Below are 24,174 nucleotides of genomic sequence, written 5' to 3' on the forward strand. Positions count from 1 at the left end.
TGGGATTTGAGGAGAACCTTCCTTCCCTTGGGCATTTGCCTTTTCTTGTCCTTGGTTATGGAAGGTGGAGCAGGAGTCTTCTGGCCTCCAAGCCCTGGTAGGGCCATAGTGCTGTTACCAAATCCATGGGCTTTCCCAGGCAAGAATACTGGAGTGGGTTGCCATTTCCTTCTCCAGGGGAGCTTCCCAACCCAGAGATCAAACCCATGTCTCTTGCATTGGCAGGCAGATTGATTACTGCTGAGCCACCAAAGAAGCCCTGGTCAGGGGATACTGCTGCTGCTGCTGCTAAGTTACGTCAGTCGTGTCCGACTCTGTGTGACCCCGTAGATGGCAGCCCACCAGGCTCCCCCGTCCCTGGGATTCTCCAGGCAAGAACACTGGAGTGGGTTGCCATTTCCTTCTCCAATGCATGAAAGTGAAAAGTAAAAGGGAAGTCACTCAGTCGTGTCCGACTCTTAGCGACCCCATGGACTGCAGCCCACCAGGCTCCTCCATCCATGGGATTCTCCAGCAACAATACTAGGTGTTGCTAATCAATTTCCTTGCCCCAATCTCAACAATCAGGTATTAAGTAATGACCAAACCAAATATCCCTTTGATCAGGCACACAGAGGTAGTTTCCCTACAATGTTCTGTCTGCATTTAAAAACATCTTGGCCTGTTGTGCACGTGCTTGGTTGCTCAGTTGTGCCCGACTCTTTGTGAACTTATGGACTGTGGCCCGCCAGGCTCCTCTGTCCATGGCATTCCCCAGGCAAGAATACTAGAGTGGGTTGCCATGCCCTCCTGCAGGGAATTGAACTAGGAATCGAACCCAAGTCTCTTGTGTCTCCTGTATTGCAGGCAGATTCTTTACCTGCTGAACCATTGGGGAAGCCCCATCTTGGCCTATTGGTCTCTACCAAATCACAGAAGAAAGGACTCTTTGTATCATTTACCAGCTGGACAAGTTTCTTACTGTCTTTGGGTCTCAGTGTTCTCATCTATATAACAGGATGATGTCACACTCTGTAGACACTACTGTGATTACTGAAGACAGTGTCCATTTAACACCAACACGGTGCTTGGCACATAGGAGGTGAATGGCAGCCATGTATATTTCACCCTCTCAAACTCAGGCCAGTCTATTCTGTTGGCACGGCTGAGCACACATGGAGTTGCACTTGTCTGTTTATTGCTCTGTCACTGGGTACCACCCCGGCTAGGAGCACTTCTCCAACCCCAACCAAAAACAGTTTTGCAAATGCGCTATGTGATAGACCATATTTCCCAAAAACAGCCCAAGCCACCTTTTCCCTCCCCTTAAACCTGAGCAGATCTGGGCCAGCTCTGACTGATGGAGCACAAGAGAACTGATGCTCTTCAACTTTAGAGATGAGGTCATATCAAGGATGCAGCTCCTACCTGGCTCTCACACTCTCAGAGGACATCCAGTCATGTATTTGAGGAAGCCCTGGCCATAGGGAGAGGCCACCTCCAAGTGTGCAGGCCAATGGCTCCAGCTGAGTTCCTAGCCAGCAGCCAACCTCAGGGACCCGTGTGTGAGTGAGTGACCCTTCCAGTGGCTCTAGCCTCCAGCCTGTGAGTTGGTGCCAGCTGATGTCAAGTGGAGCAGGATGAAGGGAACCCCCTCCAAGCAGGCCAGCATTGCAGACTGATGAGAAAAACAAGGTTGGGGTGGACTGTCACCCAGAGACAGGCCTTAGAAAACCTGCAGAGCAAGCCAAGGATTTCATATCCAATCATATATCCAATTTATTTACAGCACCACAGTATTATCACTAAGCTCTCTAGATGCAGTCTGTCGTTTGTATCAGCCACCCCACTGTGACTGTGCCCTAACTTCTGGGACCGCCCTCTTACTGGGTGGGGTCCCAGAAGGTCCAGACCTGGGCAAGCAGCCACCGGGAAGCACACCTGTGCATTCCGCCATTGGGTGGGGTTAGCCGTGACCCTGAGAATTAGCAGTTTGGGGACCTGCATGTGGTAGGCTCTGGCGTCCACACCGGTGCTGGGCCTAAGGATCTCCAGCAGCTGGGGTCCCCTTGGACTGCAGGCTTTTCCTCCTGAGGACGATCGTCACAGGTCCATCAGGCAACGCCTTGATGATGTTCCAGGCTTCAAACCGCGTGAGGCCCTGCATGGCAGTGCCGGCCAGGTGTAAGATTTCATCTCCCGGCTGGACTGTGTCACTCTGTTCTGAGGCCAGCCCTGGGATGAGAGAGGAGAGAGTGGGTGCCTTGGGTGACAAGGGAACAAGTAGTCAGCACCTACCCTTGGTCTCTGAGGAGCCAGGACAGCTCAGAAGGGAACTGGAGCCCGTCCCTCCGGAGCTCAGTGGTCGATCTAAAGTGAGGCATCCCAGGACTTCCCTGGTGGTCCACTGGTTAAGACGTCACCTTCCAGTGCAGGGGGCACAGGTTCAGTCCTTGGTCAGGGAACTAAGATCTTGTGTGTTGTGCAGTGTGGCCAATAAATAAATAAAACAGACCAAGCATCTAAACAGACATTTCTCAAAAAAAAAGAAAAAAAAAAAAAGCTAAAATATACTGGGCAGTTATATATCACCGGCTTTGTGTTAACACTCAGCATTTATGGCAAGAGTTCTAGGACTCTAGTAGCTCTGTTACTGTTCCTTTTCATGTGGGAGGAAACCAAGGACTCAAGTAACTCACCTGAGCTTCGAAGCTGCTGCATGGTGGGTCTAGGTTTGAACCAGACTTTGTGGCTCTAGAGACCACGTCCCTTGGCCGCAGCTGGCAGACTCATCCCCGTGTAAGCAAATGGGACCAAGATGGTGAAGTGACTCACCTAAGGTCGTGCTGCCATTGGTGGCAGAACTAACACTAGAATCCAGGTCCAGTGGCTTGGAGACCTATCCTCATCTCAAATTGACTTTCAAAAGTTAGAAATATTGGGAATTCCCTGGTAGTCCAGCAGTTAAGACTTCAAGCTTCCACTGCAAGGGGTGTGGGTTCAATCCCTGATTGTAATTAAGATTCTGCAAGGAAATAGCAACCCACTCCAGTGTTCTTACCTGGGAAATCCCATAGACAGAGGAACCTGGCAGGCTACAGTCCATGGGGTTGCAAAGAGTCAGACATGACTGAGCACACACACACACAGGCTGTGCAGTGTGGTCAAAAATTAAAATAAAAAGTTAAAAATATCTTTCTCAGAATTGAGGACTTCCTGCGTGGTCCAGAGATTAAGAATTCACCTTGCAATGCAGGGGATGAGGTTGGGGACCTAAGATCCCCACAGGCCTTGGGGCAACTAAGCCTGTATGCCAACTAAGCCCTGCATGACACAATTAGAGAGAAGCCCATGTGCCATAACTAAGACCTGATGCAGCCATAAATAAATAAGGTGAAGTTTTGGTTAAGGATAAAAAAAAGCAATTCTATTTATATATATATATATATATTATGTATATATAGCTTTTCCAGAGTTGGAGTAAACACAGAATCCTTCGGAAGCTCCCATGTGAGCCTCAGTTCTTCCCGCTGTGGTTCAGCAGTTGTAGCAGACCTCCCAGAAACAAAACCAGTCTGCAGTGGGGGCTCCCTGGGGGACAGGGAGCAGAGCTAGGAGGGCCTTTGAGTCTCAACACTAAGAGCCCAAAGACATACACCCACAGCTCTTCTTATAGATCAGGAGCCTCAGGCCCAGAAGACAATAGTCACTTGGCAGTTGGAAGCAGAGCTGGAGGGCTTCCCTGGTGGCTTAGTGGTAAAGAATCTGCCTGTCAATGCAGGAGATATGGGTTTGATCCCTGATCCAGGAAGATCCCACATACTGTGGAGCAACTAAGCCCACAGACCACAACTTCTGAGCCTGTGCTTTAGAGCTTGGGAGCCTCACGTGCTGCTACTATTGAAGCCTTCGTGTTCTGGAGCAGGTGCTCTGCAACGAGACACCACTGTAATGAGAAGCCTGTGCGCTTGCAACTAGAGAAAAGCGTGCATACAGCAATGAAGACCCAGCATACCAAAAATTTTAAAAAAGAAGCAGAACTGGACCAGATCCCAGACCACGTGACCCCTTGTCTACAACTCCTGGCTCTGGGACTCAGGGGGTCCAGCTTGAGAAGCAGTGAAGAATCAGGGGTGATTGTATGTGACAGCTGCAGGCCATTCATTATCTTCCCAGGAAAACCCAAGTAACCTCCAACTAGGGTTGGCTTGCTCCCCAGTCCATGATGAACAAAATCTCAACATTTTGAATAGCAGTAGGAGCTGACGGGTCCAGGATTAGAATGAGGTGAGTGAGGCTAGGAAGTCGGACTCTGTGTTTTGTTCATTGTGGGCTTTTTAAATTAATTTCAATTTAAAAAAGTATTGCATTGAAACAGTCTGTATCTTGATTACTGAATATTTCGGCACCCCCTTCAATATTGCACCCAGGACTTCCCTGGTGGACCAGTGGATAAGAATCTTCCTGTCCAGGAAGATTCCATATGCCAAGGGGCAATTAAGCCTGTGCACCACAACTGCTAAGCCCGACTGCTCTAGAGCCCCAGCTCTGCAGTGAGAGAAGCCACCACAATGAGATGCCTGGCCACCGCAACTAGAGAGTAGCCGGCTCTCTGCACCTAGAGAAAGCCCACGAGGAGCAATAAACACTCAGCATAGCCAACATAAATAAATAATAAATAATTTTTAAAAATTAAAAAAACGGCACTCAGGGCCTCATGTACTTCACCTTGGTCCCATCCCTGCCAGGCTGAAGTCAGAGCAGGCTGGGTCATTTACAAGGACCCAGCAAAATAGAAGGATTACGGGGATGTCTGAGCCAAGGAGAAGAGGGAGAAAAGCAAAGTCAAGTTCATAAGAGGTCTGCCTGCCTCTCAAGAGGGCCTGGGGTTGTGGGAAACTGATAAGTCCTGTAGGGCCCTCAGAAGCCTGGAGCTGAAGCCAAAAGGGGACCCACATCACACCTTTGAAGATCCTGTTAACTGTCAGAGGCTTGTCCCCATGTAGGGAGCCCTTCCCTCCTTCCAGGCTGAAGCCCAGTCCCGCAGAGGTCTTTTCCAGGGTCACCGTGCAGACTGTGGCCTCTGCTGCTGAGAAAACACAGAGGTTTGTTAGGGATGCTCTTCTTCTGGGTATCAGGTGAGCCTGGCTGATGCTGCCAGGGAACTTGTGCACATGTGCGAATTCACCCATGTGTGCATCACCCGGCTGGCTAAGTGTTCTGAGGACTAGGAATGACTTAATGGCCCTGCCAGCACAGGCCTCACACATCCAAAAGTGATGTGGCCCACAAGGCTTCTACCAGGCAAGGAGAGCTTACCGGATTCTATGGAGACATCACTGGTCACAGAGGCTGAACCTGAGGAATCAGTGGAGGAGTTGAGGTCGGTCGTGGCCTCCAGAGTCGGCCTCCTGGTGACGATCACAGCTTGCCTGGGCTCCCGAGCTTGGCGGAGGATAGCCAGGGCATCATTGTGCGTGGCTCCTTTGAGAGATTTGCCGTTGATGGAGAGAACCTCATTGCCCTTCTGAATGGTCCCTTCCTGGGAGGCCAGCCCGTTAGGGAACACCCTGTGAACCTGAGCAAACCAGAGGAGGTCAGGACCCAGGACTTACCATATTGGATCTGGATTCTTGCTGGAGGAGGATCATGACCAGTTAAACCTAGGTTCTTGTTGTTTAGTTGCTAAGCGACCACCTCTTTTGTGACCCCATGAACTGTAGCCTATTAGGCTCCTATGTCCATGGGATTTTCCAGGCAAGAATACTAGAATGGGTTGCCACTTCCTTCTCCTGTGCATCTTCCCCCCCCAGGAATCGAACCTATGTCTCATGCATTGGCAGGCAGGTTCTTTACCACTGAGCCACCAGGAAGCCCAGAAGATTCTTTCAAAGAAAATAAAATGAAAGGCGTCCTAGCTCAGAGCCACTAGCCAGGTTCACTCCCTTCTCTACCCAGAGCAGAGATCAATAGCAAAAATGGCCAGACTGGCCCTCAAAATTCTTCCCAACACAACATCCTAGACTGTATTGCTTCAATCCTAGTTAACATTTGGTCACACTCTTTTGCCCTTTGTGCTCTGCATCAGCATTCTCCCAGGAAACTTTCTTCAAGCACTGATTTTGTGACATATTAATAGATACTGTGTTAGAAAAGTTTCCAAGGTCTAAGAAAATTAAGAACGTTGGATAAAATACAAGCTCTGAAAATGTCTACTGTTTAAAAAAAATATTAGAGACTCTACAGTGCAGGCTGGCATGATAGTTCTCTAAGAACAGGCCATATAATATAGTGATCCCCAAAAGATTCAGCAAAGCATTCTTTTTTTCATAGAGAAATTCTCAGGCCACATATTTCACAGAATGCAGAATTCCTATCCTAGGAAGTCTATCTATTTTTAAAGCTCTTCCCCTAGAAATTCTGATCCTTAATTCCAGTTAAAAGAGACCATCCCCACCTAGGTTCCTTTTCTGAAAAAGTGTAGGATTAAAAAAAAAAAAATCTCATGTCTTTGCCGCAGTCATCTTCTTTTTTTTTTCCTGTAATACATTTTTTTTACGTGTATAGGCCTTTTTATTTTTTGGCCCCACGGTATGTGGGATCTTAGTTCTCTGACTCAGGATCAAACCCACCCCCTCTGCAATGGAGGCACAGAGTCTTAACCACTGGACTCCCAGGCAAGACCTGCCTCAACCTTTTTAATGATGTAAATTCTAACGTGCTTAATTAGGAGGACTGAATGACAGCACGAGTGGCCAATCACTGAACTGTGCTATGTGTTGTTTTGCTGTTATCCTCTGATCAAGGTTCTTTGTTTCTCTAAACAGTTTCAGTGTTGGAAAAATTCTGTTATGGGGTCAGACGTGGTCAAGATCCTCTGATTACAAGACCCGAGTAGGAGGAGAATCTGTTCTGCATCTCCATCCATCCTCCACAAATGAAGCATACATGCCAACGATCCCCCGTCCTGAAGCATGGGGAAGAAAACCTGCACATGTCAGTGGGAGCCCAGCTTGTTCTTGATAATGGACGGTACTCAACATTAGTTCTCTTTGAATGAATCTGGAAAGGAACAGAAGTGCTCAAACATGGAAGGAGAAAGGGGAAGCTTGGTGCATAGGATCAGCCGATGTGTACCGCTCCTGGCTTTTGAGGCAGTGTCAGCGGTGGCGGCCGACATGGGTGCAGAAAACTACCCCCTCCAGGGCAGCCCCACAGATCCAAAGTGTTGTTCCCACAGGCAAGCTATCTTTTCTGCTCTTCAATTAGGAAGCAGCCTGTGCCGTCCAGAACGTCTTTATGGTGATCTACCAGTGCTCAGTGTCAGAAATAGGTCCTCATTGGTTTTATGTGCTTTTTTGTGGTGGAGAGCTTGCTTGCAAAGAAGGAAGTTGCTGCTCACACATGACTGAAAGCAGTGTGCCAAGTGACTCTGGGTACCAGCTGGTCCTGCGAGAACAGGGGGCTGGACCTCGAGATCTGAAGCCTCGGGCACATTCTGAGCTGTGCTCTGTGAATAGCAACAGAAACAGCTTCCTGACCTTTCCAGCTGGGCCCCACCGCCTGCCGTCAACCGTCAGACCTGCTTCACCACCGTCCGTGTTAACACACCTATCTCCCAGTGGGCAAACCCAAGAAAACAGCCTCCTGTACCACACCTGCCTGCCCAAGGCCTCTTTCTGTCCAGGTGGGACCTCTTTCCATCTAGATGTGCTGTGCTATGTATCACAGCCAGACCTTCAATCCTTCCTGTAAAGCCTTTGGCAAAGGCTCCTGTGGTCATAAATCATTCTTGTCTAAACGTTGGTGGCATACGTATGTCAAGAACAGGGAGCTCAGGTCAGTGCTCTGTGATGACCTGGATGGGTGGGATGGGGTGGGGAGTTGGGAGGGAAATCCAAGAAGGATGTATATATGTATACATGTACATACATATATGTATATGCATATATATATGTATATATACATATATGTATACCTATAGCTGATTTGCTTTGTTGTACAGCAGAAACTAACGCAACATCGTAAAGCAACTGTACTCCAATAATAAGATAAAATGTTGGTTGCTCAGTCGTATCTGATTCTTTGTGACCCTATGGACTGTAGATTTCCAGGCTTCTTTGCCTATGGGATTCTCCAGGCAAGAATGCTGGAGTGGGTTGCCATTTCCTACTCCAGGGGATCTTCCTGACCCAGGGATCAAAGCTGGGCAGGTCTCCTGCATTGCAGGCATATTCTTTACTATCTGAGCCACCAGGGAAGCCCAGTGGCTTATAAAGTTAAAAACATTTTTAAATGTTGGTGGCTAACCGGTTACTTATCTCTATTTCCAAAAGAGACATGATGCTGAAAAAAATTTGTTTTGAATTTTCTTCCTGTTTTATTGTTGTTGAGATGGAATTCCCATAACATTCATTTAACCTGATAGCTCAGTTGGTAAGGAATCCACCTGCAATGTAGGAGACCCCGGTTCAATTACTGGGTTGGGAAGATCCTCTGGAGAAGGGAAAGGTATTTACCACTCTGGTATTTTGGCCTAGAGAATTCCATGGACTGTGTGGTCCATAGGGTTGCAAAGAGTTGGACATGATTGATCAACTTTCACTTCACTTCACTTCAACGCAGTGACATTCACTGTGTTGGAATTTTTTAAACGTCTCTCCAGGACCTTCAAAAATGGAGGCATTAAGGCTCTGACTTCAAGAAATTCTGATAAAATAGCTCTGGGGTGAGGCTGAGATGCCTGTAATATTTTTTAAAGTTCCATAAGTGATTCAGATTTCTTTGGGTAAATTAAAGTTGTTTTGTGTACACAGAGACCTTTTTAAAGTTAAGGATCATGGGACTTCCCTCGTGGTCCAGTGGTTAAGTATCTATGCTTCTCAAGTATCTTAAACTCCTGCAGTAACCTCCTGCCCAGGGCCTGGGGTTATGCATTCCTCTGATTCCCCCCCCTGATAAGTGCTTCGCCCTCCAAGGGTCATTGCCTCTGGCTCTGATGAACCCCATGACTGGGCCACTCACCGTGATCACCTTATTTTCTAGATCTGCTCCTCCTGCCAAGCTGAACCCAAGGCCAGCGCCTTCCTCCTTGTGCAAGATGGTGACATGGATGCTGTCTAATTGCTGTAGAAGGAAAATATATGTATTAAAAAACATTGTATTGCAACAGCATGAACAATTTAGCAAGTATTCTTCTTCCCCTCTGTTCAAGTTTAATAAAACTACAGAAGATCAAGATTTAACAAGTGTTTTAACATCAGGCTGTGTGTGTGCTTAATCATGTCTGACTCTTTGCAACCTCATGGACTGTAGCCCACCAGGCTCCTCTGTCCATGGGATTCTCCAGGCAAGAATACTGAAGTGGGTGGCCACTTCTTACTCCAGGGGATCTTCCTGACCCAGAGTTTGAACCCACGTCTCTTGTATCTCTGGCATTGGCAAGCCAATGCTTTACCACTAGTGCCACCTGGGAAGCATAACATCAGGCTGATTTGCTCTCAAATCACAACTTGTCCATATACCCAGTTATGTCAAACCCATCTCATTATTTAGAAAAAGAAAACTTTCTGGGAAGTCATGGGAAGCACAAAAGAAAAAAGAAAATGCATATAAGGCAACCTGTAGAGTTCTTTGCCTCTCCTGTGTACCCATCCACACCCACATCTGTACAGATGGGGCTGGGTGCTACTGAGTCAGCTGGAAATCGAAGCTGGGACAACAGCTCTGCTATCTGGTGTGGAATGGGGTCAGCCTGGAGAACTCTGGGTCAGCAAGCTGGAGCGGTGCAGTTTTGCAAGAGTTAGCTGCTGTGTTTTTACACCTGCTGCTCCGTGGGGCACAGCAGCAGCACTAAGGAACCAGCTGGCTTCTCACCCTAGAACACACATGCGTACACACACACACACACACACACACACACACACACACACACAGTACTTCCCAGCCTGGACCTGGGCTCACCTGAAGTCAGAACAATCCCTCTGCAGTGTCTAAAGTCAGAGACCCTCGTCTGGTCTCAATGGTGGTGGGGGGCCTCAAACTCAAGTGCATCCAGGGCTCAGGCAGACCACTTAAAAGAGCAAAAGGGGCAGATGTGAGAGAGAGAGGGGAACTACAGAGAACTGAGAGCACATTGGCTCAAGAGGACCCTCTGCTCCTAGGAATGCAGACTAGTGCTCCAGGACCATTCATGCCCTTTTAAAAAAGAGAAGCCAGGGGACTTCCCTAATGGTTCAGTGATTAAGGATCTGTCTTGCAATGCAGGGAACGTGGGTTCCATCCCTGGTCGGGGAACTAAGATCCCACAGGGCAACTAAGTTAGCCACAGGGCAACTAAGCCTGCAAGTTACAACTAGAGAGTCTGTGAGCCACAGCTAAGACCTGACACAGCCAAATAAATAAATATTTAAAAAGAGAGAGAGAGAGGGAAGCCAGAATCCAGGTTTTGATTTGGGTTTGACGATATTTAAAATATAAATATAATATTGGGCTTCCCTGGTGACTCAGATGATAAAGAATCTGCCTGCAATGTAGGAAACTTGGGTTGGATCCCTGGGTCAGGAAGATCCCCTGGAGAAGGGAATTGCTGCACACTCCAGTATTCTTGCCTGGAGAATTCCATGGACAGAGGAGCCTGGCAGGCTACAGACCATGGGGTCGCAAAGAGTCAGACATGACTTAGCAACTACACATACACACACAATATAATATTTTTTAGACAATCACCAAGCAGACCAAATACAATACACCTTCAGGCTCTCAGGCCACCAGGTTGTGCCCTGGCATAAAGAAATAACCTTACATCAAAAATTCACTTGCTCTGACACCACCAGAGCCTCTGTCGTGCCGCTAGCTCCACAAGCCTTTGATCTAGAGTCCCCAAGACCCGGGGTTTGGGGGGGATGAAGGGATGAATGGACTTCACTGTCCCCACCTCAACTGCAGCACTGGCCCAAATCTCCCAAGTAAGCTGATGCCGGATCCCCAGGCATCAGCTTACTTGCCTTAGAAGAGCCCTTTGTCAAGTTTAAAAGCAAATCCTCTCCCAGGGAGGCCCCAGGCAGGACAGCCATGTATTTTACACAGCACTTCGTTGCTGTTGTTCAGTTTCCAAGTCATGTCGACTCTTTGCGACCCCACGGACTGCAGCACGCCAGGCTTCCCTGACCTTCACTGTCTCCCGGAATTTGTTCAAACTAATGTTCATTGAATCCTTGATGCTATCCAACCATCTCATCCTCTGTCGCCTCCTGCCCTCAATCTTTCCCAGTATCAGGGTCTTTTCCAGTGAGTTGGCTCTTCACATCAGGTGGCCAAAGTATTGGAACTTCAGTTTCAGCATCAGTTTCAGACTTTCCAGTGAATATTCAAGGATTGATTTCCTTTAGGATTGACTGGTTTGATCTCCTTGCAGTCCAAGGGACTCTCAAGAGTCTTCTCCAGCACCACAATTCGAAAGCATCAATTCTTCAGTGCTCAGCCTTCTTTATGGTTCAACTCTCACATCTGTACATGACTACTAGAAAAACCATAGTTTAGCCTCTGTTATTTTGTTGAAATCAGGCTCTGGGTAAGATGGTGCCAGTGCACAGGTGATGAGCAAGAGCCCCAGAGCCCCAGGACATCTTCTCAGGCTCACCCATGCCCTTGATCTAGGGCAGCAGTCTCCAACCTTTTTGGCACCAGGGACCAGTTTCATAAAAGACAATTTCCCCATAGACTGGGGGAGGGTGATGGTTTCAGGGTGATCCAAGTGCACTACATTTACTGTGTACTTTATTTCTATTACCATTGCATCAGCTCCACCTCCGATCATCAGGCATTAGAACCTGGAGGCTGGGGACCCCTGCTGTAGGGAACGCTGACTGTGATGCCCCCTTACCCTCTCCTCCCAGTCTGGATAATTCCAGTGTAAACAGCCTTCGTGGACTGGGGCCTCCCAGGCGGATGCAAGGCCCGTGAGGCTGTGCTCATCTGAGCTGAATGAGCCTCAGCTCTGCCTGACCACCTCCTCTCCACACACTTTTGGGTCATGCTCAGAAGGCATAGGGGAAGTGGGACTTTCAGAATGACTTGACTGAGTGTGGGAGCCTTTGCAAGTCCTGGGGTCAGTCACCTCTTGGTGAGCAGGGCAAATCTTCAGGCAAGAACTCAGAATTTATGATGGATAGCTCACTTGCAAGCAGCATCACCCTGGAGATGCAGGCCAGGCAGGCAGTCAGGGGAACGTGGAGATAGAAACCTTGACTCTGCAAACTTGAACCTCACCTTTCTCCTTTATTAAATGATCAAAAAGATACAACTCTGATTGAAATCACTTCATGAGCTACAAAGCTCCCTACACTGAAAGGTCTGGTTTTGGTCCAGTGCTACAGCACCCCTCTGCCCTGGGCAGGGCACAATCTGACTCTGGTATCTGCCCTTGGGAACAACTCTCTCGACTTCAGGGATCCTAGGGCTACATGGGTTGCTTTTCCTCCTACCTAACTGAGGTGACCACACTGCTCTGAGCAAGGCCTTCATCCCTGTAAGTGCTAAGTCACTCAGTCATGTCCAACTCTGAGACCCATGGACCGTAGCCCACCAGGCTCCTCTGTCCATAGGGTTCTGCAGGTAAAAGTACTGGAGTGGGTTCCCATTCCCTTTTCCAGGGGCTCTCCCCAACCAAGGGATCAAACCCATGTCTCTTAATGTCTCCTGCATTGGCAGGTGGGTTCTTTACCACTCGTGCCACCTGGGAAGCCCTTCATCTCTGTAAATGCCCATAAAAAAGAAACCTACCTTTAATGTAGCTTCATCCAGAACCTTCACTTCCTCTATGAGCTTCTTTAGTTCCTCTGTGCTCAGCAAGGAGATAACCGATTGACCAGGCTGAGAGGTGCAGTGGTCACAGTCGTTGGCTTCCGTGTATTCTCTTAGCTCTGAGAGGCTTGGCAGGGAGGAGAAGCACATAGTATGAGTTGTGATGCTAACAAGAGCTAACAGTCTTTGCATACCTACTGTATTCCCGGAAGGTGCTAATGTTCATTCCACAAGTACATGCAACAAGTCTATGAATAGAAACTAGCATCCCTTCACCGTAGAGATACAGACATTGGGGTTCAGGGAGGTGGGGAAACTTGTCTATGGTCACATGGTTATGAAATGCCAAGATCTGGAATTTGAAATCACAGATTGTGGTGTGTCTGACTCTGAAGTCTGTGTTCAAAACTTCACCCTGAAGTATAACTGATGCTTTGGGCAAATCTGTGTCTATATGACCACCAAGAGGGATATCCCCTCTCTCTCTCACACACACCCACATACTCACCCACACGCTCACAAGACCCATACACTCTCACACCCACACACCCTCTCTCTCTCACACACACCCACATACTCACCCACACGCTCACAAGACCCATACACTCTCACACCCACACACCCTCTCTCTCTCTCTCACACACACCCACATACTCACCCACACGCTCACAAGACCTATACACTCTCACACCCACACACCCTCTCTCTCTCTCTCACACACACCCACATACTCACCCACACGCTCACAAGACCCATACACTCTCACACCCACACACCCCCTCTCTCTCTCACACACACCCACACACTCACCCACACGCTCACAAGACCCATACACTCTCACACCCACACACCCTCTCTCTCTCACACACACCCACACACTCACCCACACGCTCACAAGACCCATACACTCTCACACCCACACACCCTCTCTCTCTCACACACATATATATGCTCATAAGAACAGGTGGCGACTTATTTGGTGGTCCGGTAGTTAAGAATCCACCTTGCATTGCAAGGCACATGGACTCAATCCCTGGTCTGGGAAGATCCCACATGCCACATAGCAACTAAGTCTGTTTGCCACAACTGCTGAGCCTATGCTCTAGAGCCTTCGAGCCACAACTACTGAAGCTCATGTGCCTAGAGCCCATGCTCTGCAACAAGAGAAGTCACTGCATTGAGAAGCCTGTGCACCACAACTAGAGAAAAGCCTTTGAAAAGCGATGAAGACCCAGTGCAGTAAAAAAATAAAATAAACACTTAAAAAAGAGAGAGACAGAAAGGTGGAACAATCCTTTAGCAAACCTGAGAAACTTTTTAAAGACACAGGATTGTAAGAGGATGAAAGATGAGAGAGGTGAAAACTGGATGGAGACACTCACTTGAGAGAGAAGCTGGTGTCCGAGGCAGAAGCTTCAGCAGAACTATTCGCGGGGTCTTCACTGAATGCTGTGGGAGGTAACACCCCTTCTTTGGGGCTGCAGGGGATCTGGCCGAAAGAGAGGGAAGATGGGAGGCACAGCAGGGACTTCATGACGGCGGAGGACACTTGGCTGCTGATGGAGTAGAGTTTACTGGTCTTTTCATCCAGTGGCTTCATCTCGCAGGACTGGGTCCGGCTCAGGGGGAAGCTCCGAGCCCGCTGACTTGGCATCTTGACCACTGGGCCTCGGGGTCCCTCCATCTGTGTTGCCAGCAGCCTTGAGAGAGGGTCGGGGTCGGAGGAGAGGGTTTTCTGACCGGGCTGCTGTTCCAGGGGAGGGTGCCCTGACACGCCGGGGTTGCTGGCCTCTGACGTGGCCGGGGAGGCGGGGGGCAGCTGCTCTGGCTCTGGCCGCTGCTGCTCCATGGTGGGGGGAGCCCCTTGCCCCGAGGGACCAGAAGCCCGCTCTCCCTCTTGCTTCCTGGGAAGTTCTGCTGCTTCGCCCGAGGAGCTGGAGGCCTGGAGGCTCAGTCTCTGGGCTCCTCTGTCAGGCGGGTGAGCGGAGCTGAATGTTTCGAAGGAGCTGATCCTCTGCTTGATGGAGGACGAAGCCCGCAGGGGTGGCCCAGGGCGCTCCCTGGAGGTGGGGGTCGGCTGGCAGGAGGCGGCCATCTCTCGCCTGGAGTCCGGAACACGATTCCTCAAACCTTTCAAGCTTTGGCGAAACCAGGCTGGCTTGGGGGCTACTGGAGGACCCTTCTTCACGGTGCTGCCGCCCGCCTGCTTGTAAGCTTTGGGACCGCCGCCGGTGGTGTCCAGCTTCGCGGCAGCCCCATCTGGGTGGCCCCGCATCCCATCTTCCTCACCTAGCGGGGCGTCGGGCTGCAGCGGCACGTGGTTGTGGTTCTCACTCATGATGGGGCTAAAGAGATTTTTGATGCAGTCAGAAATTCTAACCCAAGGGTCTTCAGCTGTGGCCTCAAGGCTATAGTCCATCCGAGCCTGTCTCCTAAGCAATGGGTGTTTTACTGGGGACGTTTGAGTCCCTAGGGGGTAGAAAGAAGGCCAGAGCTGTGTGTTACACCTCGTTGTGGGTTTTCCTCCTAAGTTCTACTTTCAAAGATGAACAGCAAGGATTCTGGGGGGGAGATGAGCAGAGTGGGGGATCCCTAGCTGGGTAAGCTGCTACCCCAGGTGCTATCACCTGGATGAAGCACACACAGAACCAGGGGACCAGAGGCGTGAGTTAACACCACAGCATCCTAGCGTTTTACAGCTAGAAGGGTTCCCACAGAATACCTAGTCTGATCTCTGACACTGTGTAAGTGAGGAATCCAACATTCACAAGGATAAGGGGTCACCTGTTGGCAGAGCCAAGACCCCCACCTCCTGACTCCCCACTTTTGTGTCCTTTCCACTTTTGTGTCCTTTTGTAAGTCCCCTCCATATGAACCTTCAAGTTGTGAACTTTCAGAGATACAAACGTGTGTTCTCATGTCCAATCACGTGAGTTAGTTCATATGTCTGGTGTACATTGTCACATGTGTGCATCCTCTACAAGTGTTTGTGCTTGTGTGCACTTTACTGTATAGGACTGTATAGAGGACGGTAGTGCAGTGTCTTTATTTCAAGCCCAGAATGTCTGGAAGCAAGTGTAAAAGCAGTGGTGATGTAGCTGGCACTATTGTACTTTTCAAGGTACTCTACTGCCAGATTTAAAATGTTTTATTTTTTGTGTTTATTTTTTATGCATTATTTTTGTGAAAAATATTATAAATCCATTACAGTACAGTCCTATGTAGCAGATTGTGTTAGCTAGGTACCTAGGCTAACTTTGTTGGACTTAGGAACAAATTGGATTCACGAATGTGCTCTCAGAACGGAACTCATTCATATGTGGCAGACTTACTGTAATAAGTAGCCTCTTGGATAACTCATTAAAACTTAAAAGGTCAAAGCAACACTCAATTCTCTTACCATTTAAACTTTTAAGCCATGGGTCACACATTGACAGCCTTAATTGGTTTGGACCACCCACGTCATTGAAAAGCAATGCAGGCATGAAAGACTTCAGACAGGTTGCACCCCAGCTCAATGGGGTTAACAGCCTCTCTCTCACCCAGTCAGCATTTCACACATTAAAGTATCACCTGGTCCCTGAAGTCATGTCGGTTTGCTACTCTCCCTACTTGAAGACTTAACCAGCTTGCTCAGCAAAGGAGTGTTCCCAGCCCAAAGAGTCAATGAAAGATGAGAAGGCTCCAGGGAGAAAAAAGCTCTGTACCAGTGATTTCCCAAACTGGGCTGCACACTGGAAACTGGAGGATCTAAAATATACTGAGTCTGATTTAATACACATGGGATGAACCTGGGTGTTTGCACTGGGGCAGCCCCACAGGTCCTTCCAGCCTGCTCTATCAGGCATGCCCAGTGAAGTTCAGCCCCTCACCACTGGGGTCAGAAGAAGGGGAACATATGTTGGTCTTTCTTGGAAGCCATCTTGAACAAGCCAGACCAGGGGAAGCTCTGCCACCCACCACTCTTTCCCAGGGACAAAGGGAGGCTGAACCCCAAGTCCTGCACAGCTGAGAAGCCAAGTTCATGTGTGGCCCTTCGGTCACCCCAGGTCTTATTGTTCTGGTACCATGCTCTGGGTCGTGCCTGGTATCAGAATTCAGCCCATTGTAAGGAAGACATTGATTCCTCTTGCGTCTTGTTCCAATGCCAACCCTCAAGCTACACAACCATGCAGGGCATTAAGCCTGGATGATCCCACAGAGACCTTCTGCACTATCCCAGAGGCCAGGGTGGTTAGTACTGACTCTGGGACTTTACCAAGTGTGTCTGGACCTCTCAGCCTGGTCCTGCATTTATGCATTGCTCTGCTGTAAGGCCTGTTGTAAGACTCAGCTGTCAGACGCTCTACGTGAGAGCCCTATGCAAACTGGGGCGAGGAGCTCTTGCTGGTAGATGTTCCCTGGTGTGTTCCTCACTTGGGGTGACTAAGGGGTGAAGAGGAGCCTCCAGTAGTAGGGCCCCTGCTCTGGGAGAGATGTGCCAGGTATTTCCATTCACAGCATTCCTGGACCTCCAAGAGCCTTCTGTGTGCTTTGCATGTGGTTATTGTTATTTAGTTGCTAAGTCACATTGGACTCTTTTGAAAACGCCATGGACTGTAGCCCACCAAGCTCCTATGTCCATGGGGTTCCCCAGTCAAGAATACTGGAGTGGGTGGCCATTTGCATGTAGTGCTACTCAAACAGGTTGAGCAATAAATATGTAAGTGTGTAGCCAATTCTGCCACTACCATTATTGGGAGCTCCTTGATGGACTGGTCTGTCTTCTTTCTCTCATTCTCCTTCACATTCATTCTCATCTCTCTCTCTTTCTCTGTGTGTGTCTCTCTCCCGGTGTCTGTCTCTTCCCCTGCCTCGCTTCTTCCCCAGAAGCCAGTACAGGGACCCTTGAAGGCAGCATTCAATATGCACTTACTGAATTGAATCACCCGTTGGGGTTCTATGTGATTTCCCACTTGCTGATGAGAGAACTGAGGCTCACACACAAAAAAGTTGAGTTGCCCCAAATCACACTGGTGAAGGACAGAGCCAGGTTTTCCACCCTGGTCTCCCTGGCCCCAAATCCCATCTCCTCTGTCATCAAAGCTTTAATATTCAGCTCATATCTCAGCACTTTCAGGGGCACCATGGGGCGCACCCCAGCCATCCCCCGCATGGGGGCAGTGACCACCAGCAACCTGCTATTCACTCATGCCTCTCTGACCTGCATCCCCAGACTTGGAAATGCTGGAAGAAGCTTTCTAGAAGGCTGTCACCCCGGAGGCAGCGGCCGCTCGCTGTGGTTGGGTAGGTGTGTCTGGGACCTTTCCCAAGGGCTCCCTTCTCCAGCCGACTCTGGATTGGCCCGCATTCCTCCCATCACCGCTGTGCACGCCCCCACCCCCGCATCACAGCATCACTATTCCAGCCAAGAGGTCCCCACCCTGACTGCTTACCAGCCCAGGTCCAGCGGTCCAGCCATGCATGATGCTCTAATGCTCCAGTCTTCCCCTAGTGCTGGACCTTGATCCAGAAGGTCCCTCCTCCTGGCAGATGAAGACCTACCTGGGCTGGCTGCCCTCCTCCCTGGCTGGCCCTCTGAGAGGGATGTCGTGTGTGGCCCGACTACAGGTCCTGGGTGGCCAGCAGCGGTGTGAGGGGTTCTCCCCGCTGTGTCTTCCTGTGGAGGCGGAGGTGGCAGCAGTTCTCTGGCTTCCTGTGGTGTAAACAGGAAGTGAGACTGTGTCAAAACGGTAGCCTCCAGCTGTGAGAAAGCAAGGAGCCCTCTGATTGGGACTGGGGGGCCAACATCAAGCAGCTTTAATGAGAAGTCCAATAGCAGCCCTGGTGGTCAAGAGGGTCCTTTCCTCCATGGCGCTGTCTGCATGGGTGACCAGGGAGCTGGCACCTCCTGGAGGCCCAGAGCATCCCTCTGCTTCCTGGACACATGAGCTGGCATCCAGGACAAGGGCTCATGCACTTGACACATGTGAAGATCCTGGGGCCCCTGTGACAGGGAGAAGAGGTCTGGGGGTGGGAAATAGGGCTGGCACTGCTTCGTGTATCACTACATCTGGCCAAACTCCTCCTCCTCCCAGGGGGGAAGACAATGAGGCAAAGATCTGCCTCCCGAGTCTTCACTAAGTTAAAGTTAGACCCCTTAGAGGAAAATTTGGATCTGTTGCTTTCTACATCATGATTTATTATTCAGTTATTTATGGTCTTCCTTGATGGCAAGTGGTAAAAAAAAAAAGTTCATCTTCCAATGCAGGAGACCTGGGTTTGATCCCTGGGTCAGGAATATCCTCTGGAGAAGGAAATGGCTACCCACTCTAGTATTCTTGCCTGGAGAATCCCATGGACAGAGGAGCCTATCAGGATACAGTCCATGAGGTCACAGAGACCTGGACATGACTGAGCGACTAGACAACAAACATTCAGCTATTTAGAAAGGATGTTGTGAAGGATGACAGAAACTCTGAAACTGTGCCATTGCTCCCCTCTGCTGCCCCCAGGGTGACCTGATCAGTCTAGGGCAGGACGGTTTTCCCATTAAGCATGGATGTGGCCTCAGGCTGCTTCACAAACCAGTTCAGGGACGAGCTGGACCGAGCACCAAGTCACTTTCTAATGCTTGAGTAGAGTTTGGGTTTTCATACAGCATGAAAGAGATGTTGCCAGGGCCCAGAGGCAGGGACCAGCACCAGTTCTGTCCCAGAGTGGGACAGAAAGCTTCCCAGGAGAAGTGCTTCTTGTCTGGCTCTTGAACAAAGGTTAAGAACTTTCCAGGCAGAGAAGCCAAGGAGAAGTGTTCCAGAGAGATAAACATCCATGGTAGAAGGAAAAAGCAGACCAGCAACCCAGAAAGAAAAGAAGGCCAATATAAAAATGATGCTGTATAGGGCTTCTCTGGTGGTCCAGTGGTTAAGAATCCACCTGCCAATGCAGGGGACACGAGTTCGATCCCTGGTCTGGAAAAATCCCCTATGCCTCAGGGCAACTAAGCCCATGTGTCTCAACACTGAAGCCAGAGTGCCCTAGAGCCCATGCTCTGCAACAAGAGAAGCCACTGCAATGAGAAGCCCACTCGCGCAACTAGATAGACCCAAAACAGCCACAAAATAAAACAAATATATAATTTAAAGAAAGATGCTGCCAAAATTTTTCTGCAGGGGAAATACTCTGCCATACTGCAGTTGATGGTATGTCTTTTCTGCTATTTCCAGGGTCAGGTGGAATGATGGGCTGGCTATTAGACAAGGCTGTGAGCTCCCTTCCAAAAGGAAGGAAAGAAGGAGGAACAAATGCACCATGTGGGACTAAAAGAGAAACTGAAAACATTTGTGGCCTGAGATTTATATCTACTTTGTCAATAAACATTCTTTAGGAAGTATAATTCTATACAAGTTAGAAATGTGTTCACCAAGCATTGTCCCAGCCCAGGGTTCCCTATTTAGAACCAAGTTCTATGGTAGCACTTTGGAAACACTGAGAGACCAACCAACCCAAAGGAATCACTGTGTCTCTTGAACTAGTCCTTCATAAAAGCAAGGCTTGGTTATGAAATTAGAAGCTTAAAATATCAGACTGATGGTATCTAAGCCACTCATCAGCAGAAAAAAAAAATGACGTGTCTGAAATTTAACTGCACCCAGGGAACTCGGCACCCTGTCTATATCCGTGAATGGTTGACACTTTCATAGGCTGATGCCCTGGGTACCAACCACAGTGGTGAAAGCAACTTTGCATGTTGGAATAGACTCAGATGTGTTTTGTCTTTTCATCAACACACCTGATACTGCACCCTCTTCATGGGAGATTTTTTTTCAATTAGCTCCAGAAGTAAGATTGATTTCACTTGACTTTTGCTGTAAATAGTTTTTCCTGGCATAGTGCTTGGTAGTGAATGATGGAGAGAGAAGGGAAAGAAGACAGGAGATGACTTAGGGGAGAAAGTGATTTTTAACCAAAAGTGGTCATTGAAGCTGATTTTCTAGAAGGGAGAGAACTGGTCCTCTGTTGAAAGAAATATCCTGAAGGTCATTTTGGTTGTGGAAGTCCCCTTGAGTTACAGTAGGTGAGAAAGACTTTGGGGTTGTCATAAAAGCTTGAGAAAGGTCATGGGACCCTGGGGAGGAAAGACTGGAGGAGGTGGAGGGTGGAGGACAGAGAGACAGACAAAGAAAAAGGAGAAGGAGGAGGGGCTAGAGGGAGAAAGGGAGGAAAGAATGGAGAGATATTACACACTGGGACCAAAGAGAAAAACACCCAGTGAGAAATCCCCAGACATGGTGGAGGATATTTTAAGAAGAATGACATGCAGCAAACAGCCCCTGTTTTTATGGTGCTGTCGTCCCTTCTCTGCACCCCCAACACCCAGGAAAATAATATGGTGCTGGCTGTGCTTTTGTAAAAGGCTGTGGAAGGGTCTGTGGGCCATGTGGGACAAAGCAGAAGGACAGAGAATTGCAGCTGTGGAAGTGCGGAGGGTGCAGGCAGGAGCGACAAATGCTGAAGAGCAGCCAGGGTGGCAAAGACAGGGGACTTCTGCCTGCAGCAGAGTCCCTGTCTGCCTTCTTCTCCCGCAGCAGCCTCGCCTGGGGAGACTCCCTCCCCATATCTGGTCCAACCCGGCCAGAGGGCACAAGAGCATCACCAGGGCAGCCCCTGTGACCCCCACAGACCCCCTCTGGGTCTCCAGGAACAAAGTAGATAGCCTGGCTTCCCAGCTTCTCTGTTCCTAATTTGCCCTCTGGGACTCACAGGTCTTAGGCTCAAAGGAAAATGAAATGTTTGCTTAAAATGGGGGTGCACAAGGTGAGGGTGTCTGTTCTGAACCCTTAACTGGACAGAGACTAGGTATCTTCAAGATTCATAAGCTGTCTAGCTGTAAGTTCATTTCAGTAGCAGACCTCACAAGTATTTGAGGTCAAAACCCTACCATGTGTTTAAAAATTCTTTTATACCATGTTAATAAAATACTCATTTGCTTGGAAAGAAAAAACAAAAAAAGGAGCAGGAGAACACAGCACCCCCTCGGCATCTCCACCATGAATTGCTAATGAGCCCACATCCTGCCAGCTCTCTGCAAGATGGTACTTCCTCTTCAGTAACCTGGCTTCCTCTCCCTCCTCTGCTCTCTCCTCCTACTCAACACCTTCCTTTCTGGGGTTTCTTGCTCCTCCTGAAGCTTCCCAACCCTTATCACAGACTGTTCGACTATTCTAGGGGATTACCAGAGGCCCCAGTTCTACCTACCCTGTGAAATCCGCCGAAGAAGAAGTGAAAGACAACGAAGCCTAATGATAAAGTGACCCACAGGCAATGTGAACTTGAGCAAGTCCCTCGGCTTTCTCTTTGCATGAAAGGGACTCTTATCCCCAGATGGTTGTCTGGCTTAACTGAGACAGAGCACAGCACCTGGGCCTAAAAACGGCTCAAGATACAGCAACTGCCTGGCCATGAGCCTGCCCTCCTGTGAGGGAGGGGGATGGAGCGGCAGAGAAAGGAAACGGAGGTCTGCAGGGGTGTCTGCAGACCCCTGCAGGGACAAACTGTCATAGCAATGAACACCGATATGCCTGAGAGCCCGTTAGGCATCCGCTCGGTTGGTTCCTTTGAATCCTCACCTAGCCCATGGAGGGAGCCTCTAGATTCAGCCCCAGGGACTTCCCTGGCAGTGCAATGGTTAGGACTTTGCCTTCCGGTGCAGGGAGTATGGGTTCGATTCCTGGTCAGGGGGCTAAGACCCCACATGCCTTATGGCTTAAAAAGCAATATTGTAACAAATTCAATAAAGACTTTTTTAATGGTCCACATAAAAAAATAATCCTGGGGTTTCCCTGGTGGCTCAGTGGTAAAGAATCCGCCTGCTAATGCAGAAGATTTGGGTTTGATCCTTGATCTGGGAAGATTTCACATGCTGCAGAGCAACTAAGCCCACATACCACAACTCCTGACCCTGTGCTCTAGAGCCCAGGAGGCTCAACTGCTGAGCCCACATGCCCTAGAGCCCATGCCGCTATTGCAATGAGAAGCTCACGCACCACAATTAGAGAGTAGCCCCTGCTCACTCGCAACTAGAAAAAAGCCTGTGCAGCAATGAAGACCTAGTGCTACCAAAAATAAATAAATAAATAACTTAAAAAAATCCTAATGCTTGTAAAGATAAAATAAAATAAAATTTAAAATAAACTTAGACCCAATTAACAGATAAGGAAACTGAGGCTTAGAGACCTGTGAGAGCAGCCTTGCATTCCAGTGTGTCATGGATGGCAACGCAGAAGTCATTCAGCAAGATTGGGGCTTCAACTGAGGTCTGCCAAGCTGCAAAGCTCTCTCTCTGAAGTCAGCTTTAAGCTTGAGCTTCTCTCTGATGGAGGAGAAACCCTTCATTGCCCTCAGCTAACACTCTACTAATGCCCCAGTTCAACACTGCTTGATGCAAGAGAATGCTCAACCCTCTCTTACCTGGCCACAGGTGGGCAAGGTGTGTCCAGAAGGGCACAGGGAGTCCTTTCTCTCTTCCAGACTCTTCTGAGGGTCACTGTCACTTTTAAAGTATTTTCTGGGTGGAGGCTTGGGCTTGGAGGATGTAGGCTTTCTCACCAAAATCTCAAAGGATTTCTTGAGTCTCAGTGGTGGGTGGCTGCCCTGGCTTGCAGGGAGGGGCAGGTTCTCCTGGGGGTGCCTGGATGAGGCCCCAGGAGGCACCCCTGGTTCCCGCCCCAGGGGCAGGCTGGGGTTGTGCACACTGACTTCCAGATCAGAGGGTGGCTGCTCTCCACTGCTGCTGGGACTGCCCCCGGGAGATCCTGACATGTAGCTGCTGTCGCTGCTGGAACGGATCATGACCTTCTGCGCCCGGCGATGCGGGGGTGCAGAGTTCTTGTCCCGCTCCTTTTCCAAGGTGGGCCGCCCGTGCCAGCTGCTCTCCAGCCTTTTGACACCTGCATTGGAAGCACAAATGAAACCCCATCCCTGGTCTGGCTCAGGACTACTGCCAGGGGTACACTGCTTGCCCAGACTGTCTGCTTCTCCCCGGAGGTCACTTTGGAGTGAAGCTCAGAAATCTTGGGTCTGGTATCCAGCACCAGTGACATCAGGCTGGGAAAATCATTCAAATTTTCTGAGTCTCTAGGCGTAGAGACGGAGATGCATCCCCAAGGTTGCCCTTCAAGGACGGGCTTGATGTCCTGGCTGTCAGCCCCTTCAGGGACCACCTCGCCCGAAAGGCAGCCCACCTCCAATGCCTGATGGAGATGGGGCTAGAAAGACCCAGCCAATTCTGCATACAGGACACCTCCAGTGGGCCATGTGAGCTCCATGGCTGGGTGGAAGTGGTCTGGTAGGGGCAGTCCGGTATCATCTCTGCTCAACTGGCCCCTCTGCTCAGCCCTGAGACCCCCCCTT

General features: G+C 49.4%; 1 protein-coding gene across 14 annotated transcripts in view; it reads right to left on the minus strand.

Annotated features, from left to right (window-relative positions):
* Positions 1-1,733: 1,733 nt before the first annotated feature.
* Positions 1,734-24,174, minus strand: part of IL16 (interleukin 16) — a 126,841-nt gene continuing 104,400 nt past the window's right edge. For 3 of the 14 annotated variants that reach the window (XM_086364190.1, XM_086364189.1, XM_086364196.1), the window contains 7 exons: positions 23,233-23,711; positions 18,328-18,478; positions 14,166-15,252; positions 12,763-12,910; positions 9,004-9,105; positions 5,299-5,557; positions 4,644-5,068 (listed from right to left, as the gene is read on the minus strand). In XM_086364190.1, the coding sequence (XP_086220316.1) occupies positions 4,704-5,068; positions 5,299-5,557; positions 9,004-9,105; positions 12,763-12,910; positions 14,166-15,252; positions 18,328-18,478; positions 23,233-23,711 (2,591 nt within the window). In that variant the 3' untranslated portion in view covers positions 4,644-4,703. Of the gene's footprint in view, positions 2,215-4,643; positions 5,069-5,298; positions 5,558-9,003; positions 9,106-9,942; positions 10,052-12,762; positions 12,911-14,165; positions 15,253-18,218; positions 18,479-23,232; positions 23,712-24,174 lie in introns of those variants that run through there. The other 11 variants (XR_015149920.1, XR_015149921.1, XR_015149922.1 and 8 more) reach the window with 11 other exon arrangements.

The sequence above is a fragment of the Bos grunniens genome, chromosome 21 (assembly GCF_055505025.1).
Source record: "Bos grunniens cultivar Pamir isolate PY7600 chromosome 21, Bosgru_T2T1.0, whole genome shotgun sequence".
Lineage (NCBI taxonomy): Eukaryota > Metazoa > Chordata > Mammalia > Artiodactyla > Bovidae > Bos > Bos grunniens.